This window comes from Sciurus vulgaris (genome assembly GCF_902686455.1).
Source record: "Sciurus vulgaris genome assembly, chromosome: 8".
Classification (NCBI taxonomy): domain Eukaryota; kingdom Metazoa; phylum Chordata; class Mammalia; order Rodentia; family Sciuridae; genus Sciurus; species Sciurus vulgaris.
Window position 1 is genome coordinate 4,960,335 of NC_136468.1, and position 18,090 is coordinate 4,978,424.

The window sequence follows — 18,090 nt, forward strand, 5'->3', positions numbered from 1 at the left end:
CTTCTGTTCAACTAAGCGCCTCCATTTAAATTTAAGAATAACACTACCTTCCACAGCTCACAAACACAATTTCTGGAAAACCTACCATTTAGTATTATATTTTCTACTCTGTTCTTGATTTCGAACTTAAACAGGCAAAGTCCTGTCAGAAATTTACCTTTGTAGCGTAGGTAGGCTTATCGATGGCTTCATCTCCTATGAAAAAGTCAAGGTCATCAACACCCCTCAACACTCTCCTTTGGGCTTGGTCAACTACCTTGGCTGACTCTCTGATGGCGATACCTTAAATTTAAAAAAATTAAAAACAAAAAAAGCACAAAGATTTTCATCACTATCCACATTTATCTGAAAGATCAAGAAAGAATAATATAATCCCTATGTACATACAAGTAAATTTTCCATGTTACAATTTCATCTGAGGTTAAGGGTACTCACAGAGAAGACATTGCCAATGAGCATATGATGTAGAAACAAGTTATCTTTTCAGAATGGTTCAAAGAAACTGGGCTGTCTTGTTGACAGAAGCTATAATACTCAATTTCTCAGTTTCATCTGGGAAAATCCCTCAAGACAGTAAGTAAAATGCCTATGGATTATATACCAGTAGTTTAAATTTTTTTAAATACATTGTAGAGGGGACTAAATTCTATATAATACAGGAGAGTAAACTGAAAAATAATGCCTATCTACTGAAGTCATTTTATAAAACACTACATCAGACAACTTTAAAAATGTATTTTTAGTTTTGTTAGAAGGGGAAAAACAAAGAGTTGTGATATCCCATAAAAAAAAAGGTGTTGGCTACTATCTATTGCAAAAAGTACAATAATCAAACTGTATTAATGTCAATTATTACAATTATGCATGACACTTATTTTAATAAGATCTTCAATATTTGGAAATATACTTAGTAGTAAATAATCGTATAAAACGTCCTTCTAGAATATAACATCTAACAAACTGTGGAAACCGTCACGGATTGAGTTTTCAACTCAAACTCCTTAACCTGTCACACACTAAAGCACCCATGAACTCCTGCTGGTCACCTGGCCTCTGGGCCATCTACTGCTGTAAAGTGTTCCTTGAGAACTTAGCAGTCTGAGACATTCCTAACATTTCCACTAGCCCCAAACTTCAACTAAGGCATTTTTACAAAGAATGATAAATGTCTGCCATCAGCCTACCGATGAGACTGCGTTTTTTTTTTGTTTGTGTTTGTAACTGGGTTCTTTTGGTGGTACTGGGATTGAACCCAGGGTGGTCTGCCACTGAGCTACACCCCCACTTCTTTTTCATTTTTTATTTTGAGACAGGTCCTAAGTTGCCCAGGCTGTCCTTAAAGGTGTGATCCTCCCGCCTCAGTTTCCTCAATAGCTGAGATCACAGGTGTGCATGGCCACTTTTGGCAAGACTCCAAATTTCTTAAAGTCAAATCATAAGTCTTCTACTGTTTCCCTAATGGCAAGCACATATGTCAATAACTTAAATAATAAAAGTAACTTAACATTAATTGAGCACTGATGTGTTTGTTTTTTGTGCACTGCTTCACTTAGTGCCCAAGACAGCTGAATTTCCGGGGAAGTGCTATCATTTCACCTTCAAGGGAGAGAAGGCTTAACAAATGCCCAAGGTCATACAGATTCTGAGAGACTGAGCCAGGATTTGCTCCTAAGCAGGCTGGTTACTATCAGAGTAGGCATTAGAGAAATGTTTGTTAAACTAATATTCTATTGCACTAAAATATTCATTGTGGGTTTGGAAAATGTTCAAACTATACCTAAATAATTCTAATATAAACCTAATCCCATAACTATACTAATGGAATCTCACTATAGGCTTACCGTATTTTTGGTGAAACCACAGCTCTCTAGCACCAACCAAATAAAGTGCTAGACAAAGTTTCTCCTAATTAAATGACATCAAAATGCTTGTAACTGAATTTCAGGGAAAAGTAAATAGTATTTCTGATATGAGCTAATTTCTTCAAATAGCCTAGCCAACTTTATTTCGTGCAGTGCTAAGAGTAGACTCTGAAGTCATACAAGCAATGGTTTGCAGGCTGGGCTCAGCACTTAAAGCTAGCTGACCTGAGGAAGTCATTGCTGAGGCTCCAAATACCACCTCCACACTCACATCCCACCACTGACCTGGCAGGGCTGAGGATTAAACCGCCTATCATTTGTGGAGTGCTTCGTAGAGAACCTGCTACAGAGTAATCCTCAATAAATATTATCTACGCTAATATGGAAGACTACAAATGTGACTGACTAAACACTTAAGAGGAACCGAAATTTAACCACTTTGGAGAGAAACTAAGGAACATTATAAAAATGTGCTTATCCCATAATTCCAAGTGGCACAGTACCTGTAATACCAGCTACTCAGGAGGGAGAGGCAGGATAGTCACAAGTTCCGGCCAGTTTGGGCAACTCAGTAAGACTCTGCCTCAAAACTGAAATTTTAAAGTTGGGCACAGTGGTGCCCGCCTGTAATCCCAGCAGCCTGCAAAGTCGAGACAGGAGGATTCCAAGTTCAAAGCCAGCCTCGGCAATTTAGCGAGGCCCCATGTAACTTAGCGAGACCCTGTTTCAAAATAAAAAACAAAATAAGGGCTGGGGATGTGGCTCAGTGGTTAAGTATCCCTGGATTTGATCTCTGGTACCAAAAAAAATAAGTAAAAATTTAAGAAAGTCTGGGAATATAGCTAAACGGTAGAGCATTTGTCTAGCATGCACAAGGCTCTGCGTTGAATCTTCACTACCCCTAAAAATAATAAAAATAAAAGTTCTCAGCTTTCAAGTTATAAAGGGTGGGCCTAAGCCCAAAGGACAAAACAACTGCAGCCCTGAAGCAAGCAGAAGTGAAGTGAAACACTGGAGAGCCCCTGGAGCGCACAGGGCCTGGTGGCTCCAACGTTCTGACAGGTCCGGGGGCCAAGCCTGACTAAGGCGGTCAACAGAAGGACATAAGACCCATCTCTGAACACCAACCACACAGATCCCATCCTTCTTTATGGCCTTTGCATACTTCTTTATGGTTTATTAAAAACTAAACTAGCTGGGACATATGGTGGTTCCATTCCTGGTTTTTTGCGGCAACTCCATACTGCTTGCCAAAGTAGTTCTACCAATTTGCTAAGTGAAATAAGCCAGACTCAGAAAATCACTTGATGAAACTTTCTCTCGTATGTGGAAGCTAGAGCAAAAAAAGGGAAAGAAGGCAGTGGGAAGTGGGGAGATCGGATATTATAAAGATATATGCAGGGCTGTTGTTAGGGCTCAGTGGTAGAATGCTTGCCCAGCGTGTGTGAGGCACTGGGTTCAATTCTCAGCACCACATAGAAATAAATAAAGGTCCATCAACAACTAAAAAATGTTTAAAAAAAAAAATAAAGATATAACGAAGACAAGTGGAGTAGGAGGAGATACAGAGGGAAGGAAGATGGGAAAGGGGAGGAAATATGGAAAGAATTTAACAAAATCATGTTATATGCATATATAAAGTACCACAGGGCATTTCTTTATGTATATGTAGAAATTCCAATCAAAAATAAACTAGTGGGGGCTGGGGATATAGCTCAGTTGGTAGAGTGCATACCTCACAAACACAAGGCCCTGGGTTCAATTCCCAGCACCACCAAAAAATAAAAATAAAAATAAACTAGTGGGCTGGGGTTGTGGCTCAGTGGTAGAGCACTTGCCTCACCTATGACAGGCACTGGGTTCAATCCTCAGCACTACATATAAATAGATGAAGAAAATAAAGGTCCATCAACAACTAAAAAATAAATAAATAAATAAAATTTTAGAAATAAACTAATGAGAGGCTAGGTTGTGGCTCAGTGGTAGAGCACTTGCCTGGTACATGAGAGGCACTGGGTTTAATCCTTACCATCACATTAATTAATTAAATAAATAAATAAAATATACTGTGTCCATCTACAAGTAAAAAAATATTTTAAAAAATAAACTAGTGAAAGGAAAAATTAGTAGACTAGAGGAAGAAGAACAGGGGAGAAGGCAGAATAGGGAAGGAGGGGAAATGGGAATTGAAATCAAATTCCTTGCATGTATGATTTTGTCAACATGTACTATGTATAACTATAATGCTCTAATAAAAAAAAAATTATTTGCCAGGCACAGTGGCACATGCCTGTAATCCCAGTGGCTCAGGAGGCTGAGACAAGAGGATTGCTAGTTCAAAGCCAGTCTCAGCAAAAGTGAGGCACTAAGCAACTCAGTGAAACCCTGTCTCTAAATAAAATACAAATAGGGTTGGGGATATGGCTCAGTGGTTGAGTGCTCCTGAGTTCACTCTCTGGTACCAAAAAAAAAAAAAAAAAAAAAGTTTATAAAACAGTCCTCTAACTCACTTTAAAAAAAAAAAAAAAAAACTGACTATGGATTCAATCGACAGATACCACACAGAACCATCTTATGCCTGTGTTGGGTATTCAGAAGAAGACTTGCAGCAGATCTCAAATATGCACACAAAATGCCATATAAATACAGATCTATCCTCTGGCAAAATCAAAATTATGTATAAATGAAAAATTAGACTGTCAAGTCACTATAAAAGATTGCTAAAGAGATGAAGGAAAAAAATGATTCTGTGATCCACATCATTCAAGTTTAATCAAGTATTTGAGGATAAAAGAAAAAAAACTATATAGCAACACTGCAAGAATTCATCTCAAAATAAAAACAAATTATATGTGTGTGTGTGTACATTAAATCTATAGTCAAGATCTTTTTCACATATGCCTATGAAAACCAAGATGTGACCCAAACAGTCCTTAGGACCACAATGAAGAAATGTTTCCAAGAGATATCAACGTTTCTCGTAAAATAATGACCTGTGTCACCCCAGCTACACCCAGCACTCACAGCCTGCTGAAGAACCCTGACTTCCACCAACCCAATAGTAATTTTAAGCCCCTCTCAAACTGGGTATCCACAAAGATCAAAATGAGGGGCCTGAGTCTGACCCCAAATTGGCAGTCTTAAAGAGGCATCCCCCTTAAAGTAAGATCAGAATCTCAAAGAATACACCCAAAATATCCAGGTTTAAATTAGACAGATCAACCTTACCAAAGAAACAATCAGTAACATCTCAACTGAAAAAAGACAAATGACAAACAACAATACCAGGATGACACAGATACCACATCCTCAAGCAAGGGTCTTAGGGGCCATCATAAAACCTTCAGGGAATAATTGCAAACACACACGACTATGCACACATATTGTACCAATATCAGACTCCCAGCTCTAACACTGTATTACAGATGTAATCTCTGGAATAAAATAAGTAAAGGATATACAGGGCCTCTCTAAACTATCTTTGCATCTTCCTATGAATTGACAATTATTTCAAAATAAAATAATGTAAAATAAAGCTCACAAATGATTTAAACAATTTAAATTATAAAACCTCAGTTTTATTGATCAAAACAAACAAGATTTAAACTTAATAAAGAAAAATGTTCTCAAACTTAGTAAAGAGCAAAGTTCTTTAGTTTAAAAAATTGCTTGGATAAAGACTGTGAGTAACTAGAAGAGACAGACTATTTTCCTAAACACTAAAAAGTGATCTGGTGCCAAAACATTTATCTGAGGACAATCTAAGGAAGAGTATTAGGAGAGAGCATATCCAAGGAAAAATATACCAAAGGACTCAGATTCCGTACTGAAGAGCACTTGGCACAGAAATTAAGAAACACACTACATATGATGGGCAAACCTGTAATCCCAGCAGCTCAGGAGGCTGAGGCAGGAGGATTGAGAGTTCAAAGCCACCAAATTAGCAAGGCCCTGAGCAACTCACTGAGACACTGTCTCAAAATAAAAAGGGCTAGGAATGTGACTCAGTGATTAATCGCCCATGGATTCAATCCCTGGTGCCAAAAAAAGAGAAAGCACCCTACTGTCATGTATAACTAATTAGAACAAATTGTAAAAATCACACTCCACTAGTAATTTTTTAAAAATTAAAAAATTAAAAATATATTTAAAAAAAAAAAAAAAATATATATATATATATCTCCAGTAATCCAGGGTTGAGGCGAAAAAGCTTGAACTCACAAATTCAAGACCAGCCCAGGCAAGATTTAATCTCCAATAAATTTAAAAGATTAAAAAAATCTAGGGCTAGGGTTGTGGCTCAGCATGTGTGAGGCACTGGGTTCAATTCTCAGCACCACATATAAATAAATGAATAAATAAAATAAAGGTATTGTGTCCATCTACAACTAAATTTTTTTTTAAAAATCTAATGCATTTCTCAAAAGAATGCTACATATTTTACTAAAAGTTAAGAAATAATTCCTATCTTATACAAACTGTTCCAGAGAATAAAAAGCTAATAAATTCATTTTATGAAGTCAGTATAATCCTGATACACAAACCAGACAAAAACCGTACAAGAAATGATACAGACTGTTGAACACTGATGTAAAAATCCTAATACAGCCATATGCTACATAACCAAAATGCTTCAGTCAACAATGGACAGCACATTTTATGCAACTATGGTCCCATAAAATTATATCATCTAGTAAGGTCACGGCCACCTTTGTTCAAGCACATTCTATAAGGTTCACGTAAGGACAAAATCACCTAACATACCCCATAGTCACTTAAAGTGACAGTAAACATTTGCAAATATAGTTCAGTATGTACTTGTATTTCATAATCAAGTAGGGTTATCCCAAAGATTAAATTAATAATTATTCAATATTTGAAACTGTATCAGTATAACCCATCACATTAAGAAGCACAAAAGTGCACAACTACATGATCAATTCAACGGCTAACGAAAATTCTTAAGGTCAATATTCATGGTTTAAAAAAATCAAGCAGAATACTATGGTTAAATTGGAATAGAATAGCACTATTTAAACCTAACAAAGGTTCCACAAAACCTAGAGCAATCACTAATGAAATACTAAAATCTTGTTCTCTCTGAAATCAGAAAGACAAAAGCACCTGCTATCTTCAGTCTGGGTCACTGCTTTGGTAGAAGTTCTGGCCAGCATAACAGCATAAAGGAAACACAGAAAGCCAGGGCGGGAGGAGAAAACAGGACCATTATTTACAGGCAACACAAAAGTCCGCATAGAAAACTCTGCAGACTATTAGAACAAGCACAAGTGCTAGATTCAGAAACAACTTACAAACCTCAGTAGCACTCCTGTCTGCAGGTAAGGACTAACTAGAAAATGTCATTTTTTAAAAATTTCACAGCAACAAAATAAAGATATCTAAAAATAAATCCAGCAAAATGTATGTAAAAGCATTTTAAGGAACATTGTAAAACATTACTAAAAACCCAAGAGACATAAACAATAAATTACATATAACATATTTATGGATAGAAATACTCAATTTACAAATATCCCCAGATAGGAATTAAATATTGTCAAGTGTACTGTCAAACTTTTCCCAAATCGACAAAAAAACATCTCTAATCAAAACACCATTAATAAATTCTTCATAAGTTAACTTAAAACTGATTCTAAAATTTTTAGTAAAGCTATTCGAAAGCTATTGGAAAAAGAAAAGTTAGTTAGGTGTGGTGGTGCACACCTGTAATCCCAGCAACTCAGGAGGTTGAGAGAGGAGGATCACAAGTTGGGAGGCCAGCCTTGACAACTTAAATAAACCCTGCTCAAAATTTAAAAAAAAAAAAAAAAAAGAGGTAAAAAAATGTAGCTCAACAGTAAATCCTCCTTCAGTTCAAAAAAGAATGGCCAGGCTGGTGCCAGTGGGTGCCTTGGGTCTGAAGCAGAGGATAAAGAAAATTCAAAGAGAGTTCAAAGCCAGCCTGGCTGGGGCAGTTAGCAACTCAGTGAGAACCTGTCTCTAAATGAAACATAAAAAAGGGGTAGGATATGGTTCAGTAATTAAGCACGTGTGGGTTCAATTCCCAGAACAAAAAAAAAAAAGGGAGAGAAGAGACAAACGAGGAGAAACAAACTTCCTAGATGAAGACATAGGACAAAATGCTAGTATTTAACACTGCACATTTGGAGCAGAGATAGAGAAATACATTAATGAAACAAAACAAACACCAAAAATATTCCTAAGCATAAATGTCACCACAACATGACTGAAGAAGAATGTCAATGTAGAATGTATTCTTCAATAAATGGTGTTTAGAAACAAGTTTTCCATTTGTAAAACAAATAAAATTAGCTCTTTCATACCATATTCAAAAAATTAATTTAAAATTTTCTCAGAGGAAAACACAGAAATTCTTTATGACTTGGAGTTGGGATGTATTTTCCATAATAAAAACAAACTACAAAAGGAAAAAGTGAAAATTCTGACTATATCAAAATTTTAAATTTCTACATGATAAAAAAATCAATTTAAAATGTCATAGCATAAAGTAAAATAAAAAGAAACAAAAAAAAAAAATTATACAGGGCTAGAGGTGTAGCTCAAAGGTGAAGCACTACCTGCCACTAACACGGACCTGGGTTCAATCCCCAGTTCCATGTGGGTGGGGGGGGCAGACTCATGGAGTAAGAGATACTGGCAACAAGTCAGCATTTGCATATACAAAGAGTTCCTATGACGCCATCACAAAGACAAAACAAGCAGGAGAAAAATGGGCAGATATAAACAGGCATCATGCTCAACTGCTGATCAAAAGAAATGTAAATTTTAAACATCATTTTACATTCGTCAGACGGGCAAAATTAAGTCTAACAATACCAACTGTTGTCAAGGACACATGGAAGCAGATGCTCACACACTGCTGATGGGTTATAAATCAGTACAGCTATTTGGAAGCAATCTGGCAATAGCTAATGAGGATGAAGGAGGGCATACCCTGATGAAAAAACTCCATTTCTGATTATTTCCTCTTAGGAAAATGGCCTGTGTTCATCAGGAGGTATCTACTACACTACTTTGCATAAACAGAAAAAGCTGGGAAAAGCTCATATTAAAAAAAAGCTATATATTCACATTAGAATTCTGATCTAAACCTGTGTATGTTATCACTGATAATATTAAAACAATATTGAGGAGAAATTTAAACAAATAGAAAGTTAGTATGAAATCATTTTTTAAATGTTTCAACTCACAAAACCATGTACACTTGTTTACACAGTTTAAGAAAAAAACATGAATTCAAAACCTACCAGAAAATATCCACCATACAAGGGAGAAATCAAGGAAAGAAGGGGAAAGGACTGGAAAAGAAAGGAGGAATGACACCTATAAGGTGTCATTATAAGGTGTCATTCACAGTTAGGTATTATCTAACAACAGGGACACCTGGTGAGAAGCACAGCTGTGTGGGATTCAGAGTGGCATTTATACCAACTAAAATAGCTACAATGTCACTAGGTGACACAATTTTATAAAAACCAGGCATATATGCACTTAGACACACTAAAACAGCTATAATATCACTAGCGGACATACTCTTACAAGGCCAGTCACATAACACACTTACACACACTAAAACAGCTACAATGTCACTTGGTGACACAATCTTACGAGACTAGTCACATATACAGTCCATACTGCCCAAAACTTCATTATGCAGTGCATGACTATATTTACTTACTCTGATATGAAGATGAAACAATGTTAACATGTTCATTCTGGGTGGTGGATCCATGGGTCTTTGTTAAATGTTCTTTTGCACTTTTTTGGCAAAATCAGAATTTTAAGGCTCTACTTAATGAAAAACAAAAGCATCTTATGACTCATCTGCAGCTCTCTTCCCAACAGCACACTTTGCCCAGTGGCCTCCAGGCCTCCACACCTCAACTCAACACACAAAGTTCACAGTGCCCTTCCTTTCCGACTACTCCTCCCAGATTCTTCCTATGACGTGATCACCATCCGCCCCTCTGTTAGAACTGTTTCAATGACTCCCAAAGCCCTCCAATAAATTTTTTTAAAAAGAAAAGTGGGAAAAAACTTTCTTCAAACAACTGGGCAAATTTTACACAGAAGTTCAAACAAAACCAGACACAAGCAGAGCCTGGGACAGACTTAGCACCAGTCTAGTCCTGGGACCCAGGCCCTGAGAGAGGCCCTCAGAAACAAAGTGTCTCAGGGAGACCTTCCATCACAGGGCCCCTCCCACACTTCTGATTACATCTCCTGCCAGTCCACTTGGACTTACAGTCTCCAGTATCACCAGTGCTTCACTTCCCTCACTGCTGTCTCTCCTCGAGACCCATCAAAACCAGAAAGTCTTGCCCTCAGCACACTCACACAGGCACAAATGCTTTCCTCCTATTTATTAGTGTTCAGTAATGGGTTAAACCCAGGACTGTGCACATTCCAGTCACGTTCTTTACCACTGAGCTAGCTCTAGCACAGGTTTCTCTTCTGATGCCACCTTAACATATACCTTCTGGAATCTGTCTTGAGAACAAGGTCTCTGTACACAGAACCAGTATCAAGACAAGCAGGCGGCCAAGCAAGGTAACCAATACCCTCTGCCTGCCCCAACACCCTCACTTTTGCCCAAAAATATCACCTAACCTTGCCTTCTGGGACCTTTTATCTTCACAACAATTTTGGCCAACAACATCACTATTCTTCTACTCCCACCTCTTTGACAGTTTGTTGTCTTCCAACTTCTGCCACTGCTAAGTTCTGACAGCCCAGTCTGAGAGCTTGACTGTCTTTTGACAGTGAATGAAATCCCACTAATAACTGTCTTCAAGTCCCCTCTATTAATGATGACAGGTTAAATGGCACAGTCACTTAACACTAACTGAGTGCTGCTGCCGGTTTTAAACACAAGCACATTAAAACAAAAGGTGCAAGGTCAGTCTTTTTTAGGTGATGCACTTAACAAGGTTAAAAATCTAACCTCCTGCTTTGAAAGTCAGAAAGTCCAATCTGTCAACTCAGCATGGAATGATCAAGTTCAGGGGCATTCACATTAATAAAATTCACAGAAGACTGATTCATCCCACAGAATGTCAATTGTTATAAACTGAACTATGTTCCCACAAATGCTGAAACCCTAGCTCCCAATGTGACAGTATTTGGAGAAAGAAATTCTAGGAAGGTAATTAAGATCAAATAAGGTCATAAGGGTGGAGTTCTAATGTGATAGGAGTGTGGCCCTACAAGAAGAGAGGCCACAGAGTACCCCCCACTACATGTTCACAGAAAAAAGGCCATGTAAGAACACACTAAGAAAGAAGGTGGCCATCTACAAGCTTAGAAAAAAGAGGCCTCATCAACCATGACAGAACCCTGAACTTGGATTTTCAGCCTCCAGAACTGTGATAAAATAAATTTCTGTTAAGACACTCAGTACATGATATTTTGTTACAGCATCCCTGATAGACAAATATTACAATTTATTAATTTTAAATAAGGAAATAGCAGACCAATAATACCTAGCATCAGGGATAAGCCATTAGGGCATCAGAGTTCAGAATAAGAAAATCAAAGTCATGGTCTGTTATCCAGTAAGCAAGGAAGTGGAGCAAGGTTCCTTTCAAATCTTCTCAAGGAATCTGGAGTATAATTTCTAGTGATCTTAATATTCACAATCATCAAATAAGGCCTTGAGTAAATTCTAACCAAGCCCCCTTCACCCACTCCATTCCAGTTCTGTCCTGGCCATAAAGCCTGTCATAACATCACAGAATTACTAACCACATACAATTTCTAAGATCATAGCTTATCTTATGAGAGCTATATTTAGGGGGCAAATCTTTACTTCACTCTTGATTGATATACTTACTCTGGCAAAATGTCTCCAAATATAACCTAGGACTTAGGCAGGGCCCGAGAATTCTACCTATAAACAACCAACCTGACCTTAGGGAAATAAGAGTGCCTAGAATGAGCTTGTACCAAAATGTGCGGCCCTTCTTTTAAGCTTATCCGCTCTACTAAACATTAAACAACAATGAAAGCAAGCAGCAGGCCACTCCATTCCACCACATTAAAAAAAAAAACCTTTTAATACAGTGACTATCTTTCAATTCATGAAGCTGCTACACTAACACGACTTTACTAACTTTATTTATAAATTAGCCTTAAATCCCCAGATACACTTTTTCTGGGCAGTTCAGACATATATGATTAAATCAAAGTCCCCTGCCAGCCACCCAAGATGAAACTCCACTGACAGTGACACAGGGCTGTCTCAAAGGAACCAAAGGACTAGAGTTCTGCAGTCAGGGCACAGCTACCACCAAGAGCGACATTCAGGAACCAGGCATCAAAATACCCAGCCCCTTCCGGGAAACTAGAACAATCTTCTAAAAGAAGATGGTGAGTAAATTTATATGCCTCAGAAAATAGAACTGGAATGCTTAGAAATGAGAATGCTGAGAAACACAACCCTTAAAACACCCGAGGGTAGAGCTTTACTTACATGAAGGAATAATGAACTGTGGCTCAGTGTTGCCTGCGTAGCCAAGCTTGGTATACCTAAAAGCACAAAGTCATCAACACAGGTTTAGATAACAACGTTCTTGTCTATATCCCATCAATGTCTTTTATTATTAAGTTCTACAAGTCCTAAAATAGTGAGCCTCAGAACACTCCCTGGAAAAAAGGTTTTAAAGTTGTGATCTCTGAAAATCAACAAAAGTAGGTTGGTTGGTTGGTTGGTCTTTTGTACAGGGCTTGAACCCAGGAAGGCTTTACCACTGAGGTGTGTCTTCAGTCCCTTTTCTTATTTTGAGACAGTCTCACTAAGGTGCCCAGGCTAGCCTCTCGAGTGGCTGGGATTACAAAAGTGTACCACCAAGCAAAGCTCAAAGAAAGTAGTTTATAACTACTTAAAATACTATACTTTTTTCTACTGGAATGATGGCAACACATACAGTAACACGTGAGTTGCGTGTGTATCCCTAATGACGTTTAAAAGTGCTTTCAGACTTTATGAATCTTTACAAAACTCTGAAGAAAGCTGATATTATTCCTATTTTGCAGATGAGAAGTTAATTAAGATGCCCAAGGCTAAACTGCCAGTGAACTGCAAAAAGGAGTCCCACTCTAAGTAGGCAGGCTAATTCCCACACAGCTCTGTAGGAAATATACTTATTTCCCAAACCTCCTGCACTTTTTTTTTTTTTTTGGGGGGGGAGGGTTAGAAAATGATTACATAATTTTCTTAAAATGTCATGCATATGTCTAGAAACAGCTACTGCCATCTCTGAGACTCATCTGACAGGAGCACCTCCTTTATCATCTCATTTCAGAAGAAGCCCATTTTCTGTCAAGATATTCTGTACGATAAATTCCAGAAGTCTTCACTAAAACAAATGCCAGAATACTACTATCTGTTCCAAATGCATTTGCTAATTTCCTAAATATAAAAAGGGGGGTGAAAAAGCACCACTCTGACCATCTGCTGGAAAGGAACACTTAAGAAGCAGGAAGTGAACTGAAGGCTCCTCAGCACTTCCCACGAGGACTGCTCTCACCACAGCCGTGTTGGGGCAGCCACACCCTCACACTGTCAACAGCACTGACCATGAACAGAGAGCTCTGGCAGTGTAAAGGCAGCTCTGTGAATTCATTCTATTTTATGATTGCTACATGCTTCTTTTGTTTTGTACTACTAGGGATTTAACCCAGGGTCTCATGCATGCTAGTCAAGCACTCTACCACTGAGCTATATCCCCAACACCTGATGTTAAATTTTTGAAGATTTTTGATGTGGTAATACTTCTAATAATTTATTCTTAAGATTTTTAAATGGGTCTTATCATATGGTAGTTTATTCTAATAATTTAGCATTATGATTTTAAATACACTTTTACAATATGGAAATTTCAGTGTTTTTGAATACACAGTAAATGGATAAGGATTGGAAAGAAGAAAAAAGAAAGTCAGTTGCCCTTAAATCACACCTTACTGCTCAGCCTCCAGAGATCCAAGTTCCTCACGTCACAGGAGCCAAGGTGAGGCCAGGCCCTGAGAACCTGGCCACAACAGGGCAAGACCCACCTGAAACCCTCACAAGTCCATGGACTATAGGGCTAACATAAGGGTACACAAGCAAGTAGACCCATAAATCTCCCAATCCCAGGTCCACAGACCCACATGGAAAGAAGTTTCTAAGCCAACCCAGAACCCAGCAACTTTCTGGAATGGAGCAACAGAGACTAAACTTCAAAAGTTCCAGATCATCCCCAATTTGAGCATCATTCTGGAAATAGGTTCCAGACAATAGATATAAGGAAACGGAGTTACTGACCCAAGGCAAAAGTAGCCCTCAAAACCCAACGAACAGACCAGAAACCACCAAAATCATCAAATCTAATTGTGTTTAACAAGTCTTACCACTTTACTTCCCTTTTAAAAAAAAAAAAAAAAAAAAAAAAATCATGCACTTGCTCTTGAACCACTTAAGTAAATTCACCTTCCCAAACCATTAGGACTATGAGTTTTGTAGATTGGGAAACCAGGTCCTTCACAAGTGCACATTCATTCACTGTGCCTGGTGTGTGGCAGACAGTTCATGCATCTGAATGAATTCTTCCCAGGTGTGAGAAAAGGTAAACACTGTCAAACTGCTGATAATGACCAATGTCTGAAAGGGGATGCAGAAAATCAGGAAAAACATCATTGATGGAACCAGAAAAGACTAGAGACTATTTAAGTATTGCACATGTCTGCTACATAATTTTTTGTATTTCCTGCTTTATTTATTTATTTTTTTCCCAAATGGTTAAGACTATGCACTTTGGCACCAGACTGCCTGGGCTCAAATACCAGCTTAACTATTTACCAGCTTAACTATTTATATGTCAGTTTCCCCATCCAGAAAATGGACATAATAATACAACCCACCTCCTACAGTTAGTATGATAAAGGAGTTTATATATATATATATATATAAATGGTAGAACAACACTGATGTTACATAAATTTCAGTTATCATTTTGACTATGACTTTTCTGTATTTGTGAAATATTTTATTTAAAATTTTGAAAAGCTAATTAAACAATGTGTGTCCCAAGTCATAGCTTCCTTCTTTCTGCAGTACAGCACAGACAGCCTGGTTTGTGCAGCACTGGGACATGAGGCACATGAGGCACAGCTGTGAAGGATATCTGTTATCTCTAGTGTCACTAAAAGACAACAGATATTCACTAACAGTTGATATCCTTCAACAGTTATGTCTCATCTCCTTCCCACGGTTCTTTACCCTGGACTGAAATGATGGCCCAAGCAAGAGTTCAGACAACGTAAATGGACTGGAGCACTTTTAGGCCCACAGTTCTAAAACTCAACTACATATTGACAAAGGCACTCAGCAACGGGTGCTGGAACATGAAGACCTTAAGCCATAGGGGTCTGTCAGCAGCAAGGTCTTGAAAGGAGGCCTCTGTTAAGAGTCTGAGGAATACCTTAGGCATCAGTAACACTGAACAGTGGTTTTCATGCCTGAGGGAAACCAACATGAAGACATATTCATATTCTTATGTACAATTTATTGTGAGCTCTTTCCTTACCATCCTAGCAGAACTGAAGTCATATTAAGTTCAATGGCAAAAGTACAGAGGATCTAGATCACTTTATGGCAATTTATTATCTTTCAATCTTCCTATAGTATTCTTTAAATAGTATGAAATACAACTGAGGTTTGTATACTTTGAACAATAACAATGTAACTAATGTTTAACAAGATTTTTCAAGAAAAGGCATTCAAATTTAAAATTTTAATAAACTCTGTATCAACACAGCCTCACCCCAACCTTCAGTGAGAATCTATCAACTGCAACACTGCACACCCTCAAACTCTTTTCTAGAAGGACAACCTGATGCTAGATTAGCATACCCCATTAAAAATGATCATGACCAGATGCAATGGCACACACCCATAATCCCAGCAGCCCAGGAGGCTAAGGCAGTAGGATCTCAAGTTCAAACACTGCCTCAGTAACTTAGTGAAGCCCTAAGCAACTTACTGAGACCCTGTCTCAAAATAAAAAAAAAAAAAAGAGCTGGGGACATGGCTCGGTGTCTAATTGCCCCCAGTTCAATCCCTAGTACCAAAAAAAAAAAAAACACAAAAAACAAAAAACAAAAAGAAAGAAATGATCATATAAGCCAGACCTGTAGCACACCTGTAATCCCTGCTACTCAGGAAACTGAGGCAGGAGAATCACAAGTTTGAGGCCAATCTAGGTAACTTAGTAAGACCCTGTCTCAAAATAAATTTTAAAAATTTAAAACACAGGAGCTGTGGCCATAGCCCAGTGCTTGCCTAGCATGTGTGAAGTTCTGGGCTTAATCCCCAATACCAAGGGGGAAAAAAAATGACTGTTGTGACAGTTCAACTACACAATGAACAGGAACCCTCTCCCCCGAAAAACCAACAAGTAAACACAATTCTTAAACCTGGAAAGTCAAGACACCGTGCACGAAAACAACTTTCCTCATTCAATCACTTTACCAAAATGTAAGCCAGGTAGCCAGCACTGTATTAGTCACTGAGGGCGGAGCAGGGGAGCCCAGAGGTCCCCAAAGTGGTCCTCAAAATGTTTACCTACTCAAAACATGACTTCACATTGTGTGAGTCTGGCCTACTTTACATAGCAGGCAAGTTTAAGATCATCTGGGTAGGCATTTAGGAAAAACCAGCCACACCAGGGAAACCCTAACATACGGATTCCCAGGCCCTATGCAAGACTCACAAACAGGAATCTCCAGAGGGGTCTGCACATGAGTATTTTTAATATCTTCTGCCCCTCCACGATGGTTCTGAAGGTCAACCAGTTGAGAAATCCTGACTTCAGCTATACCACGAGTAATCATCGTCACACTGTTTTATAAGGCAAATCCCCAACCTCACGTTCACATTCTAGCAAAACTACCCATCGCTTACCACATTCACCAAATAAAATATATCTATGTTTAAGTATAATACTGATCAGAGGTACAAATGAAAGGACTCAGATGTGAAAACTGTCTTATTATTTAGAACAATGTGCACTTCAGCATTCTCTATGAAAAAAATGCTTTTCAATTCAAATTATTTACAAAATGTAGTTTTAAAAAAACTAGCCTCAAGTAGTAGTGAAAAGAACTACGTTCAAAACAGAAGCACTTAATCCTTATGAGATGATGGTGGGGGTGATCTCTCAAACCAAATGATAATGAAATACTGTATCATCTCTATAAAAGTGAAAATTGAGAGAGACCCATCATTACTCTCATTTAACATTTTTTTGGAAGAACTAGATATTACAAATCACCAGCAACAATAAAAAATAAATAAATAAATAAAATGAACAGACACTGGGCAAGAGACAAAAATGTAATCATTTGGGAAGTCATACTCCATGTATGCATAATATGTCAAAATACACTCTACTGTACTATATCTAAAAAGAACATTTTTTTTAAAATCAGTAATCATTTATAAATAACTATATACCTAGATTATGTGAGGAAAATTGAGTGAAAAATTAAAAACAACAGGGAATTTCAATGAGATGATCAGTTACTAAATGAACAGACAAGTGTCAGCAAGAACATATACTGGATAAAAAGATCCCATTCAGAACGGCATCAACTACAGAATATTACCTTTAAGAATAAACTACAAGAGCCAGGCACAGTGGTACACACCGAGCTACTTGGAAAGCTAAAGCAGAAGGATCACAAGTTGGAGGCCAACCTGAGCAACTTAGTGAAACTCTATCTTGAAATAAAAATGTTTTAAAAAGAGATGGGATGTAGCTCAATGGTAGAGCACTTGCCTAGCATGCACCAGGCCCTGGATTCAATTCCCAGTACCACAAAAAAAAAAAAAAAGAGAGAGAGAGAAAAAGAAAGAAAAACCACCAAAAAAAGAATAAGCTGTATGATACAAATAATTCTCCATATATTAAGCAAAAAAAATTGAGATATGACTTAAACAGAAAGAATCAATACCCTTAAAAGATCATTAAATCCACATTACTTAGGAAAATTGAAAATATATATTCCCTAATTATCCAAACCATACATTTCTAGGAATTTACCCCCATACAAATATATGCACCAAAAAAAAGTTCACTGAAGCACTAAAACAGCAAAACAAAAAACTGGAAACATTCAAAATAGAGAATGTAATAAATTGTAAATT

The 18,090-nt window shown here is 37.7% G+C and overlaps 1 protein-coding gene across 3 annotated transcripts in view; it reads right to left on the reverse strand.

The window, feature by feature from the left end:
* ACTR3B (actin related protein 3B) overlaps positions 1-18,090 on the reverse strand; it is a 73,471-nt gene that overhangs the window by 45,669 nt on the left and 9,712 nt on the right. Inside the window, exons 1-3 of one of the 3 annotated variants that reach the window (XM_079151056.1) lie at positions 12,376-12,431; positions 7,587-7,664; positions 158-282 (exon numbers count right to left, since the gene is read on the reverse strand). Coding sequence is in view for 1 of the 3 variants with exons in the window: in XM_079151054.1 (XP_079007180.1) it covers positions 158-282; positions 12,376-12,431 (181 nt within the window). In the remaining 2 variants the exon portion in view is untranslated. Of the gene's footprint in view, positions 1-157; positions 283-7,586; positions 7,665-12,375; positions 12,432-18,090 lie in introns of those variants that run through there. The other 2 variants (XM_079151054.1, XM_079151055.1) reach the window with 2 other exon arrangements.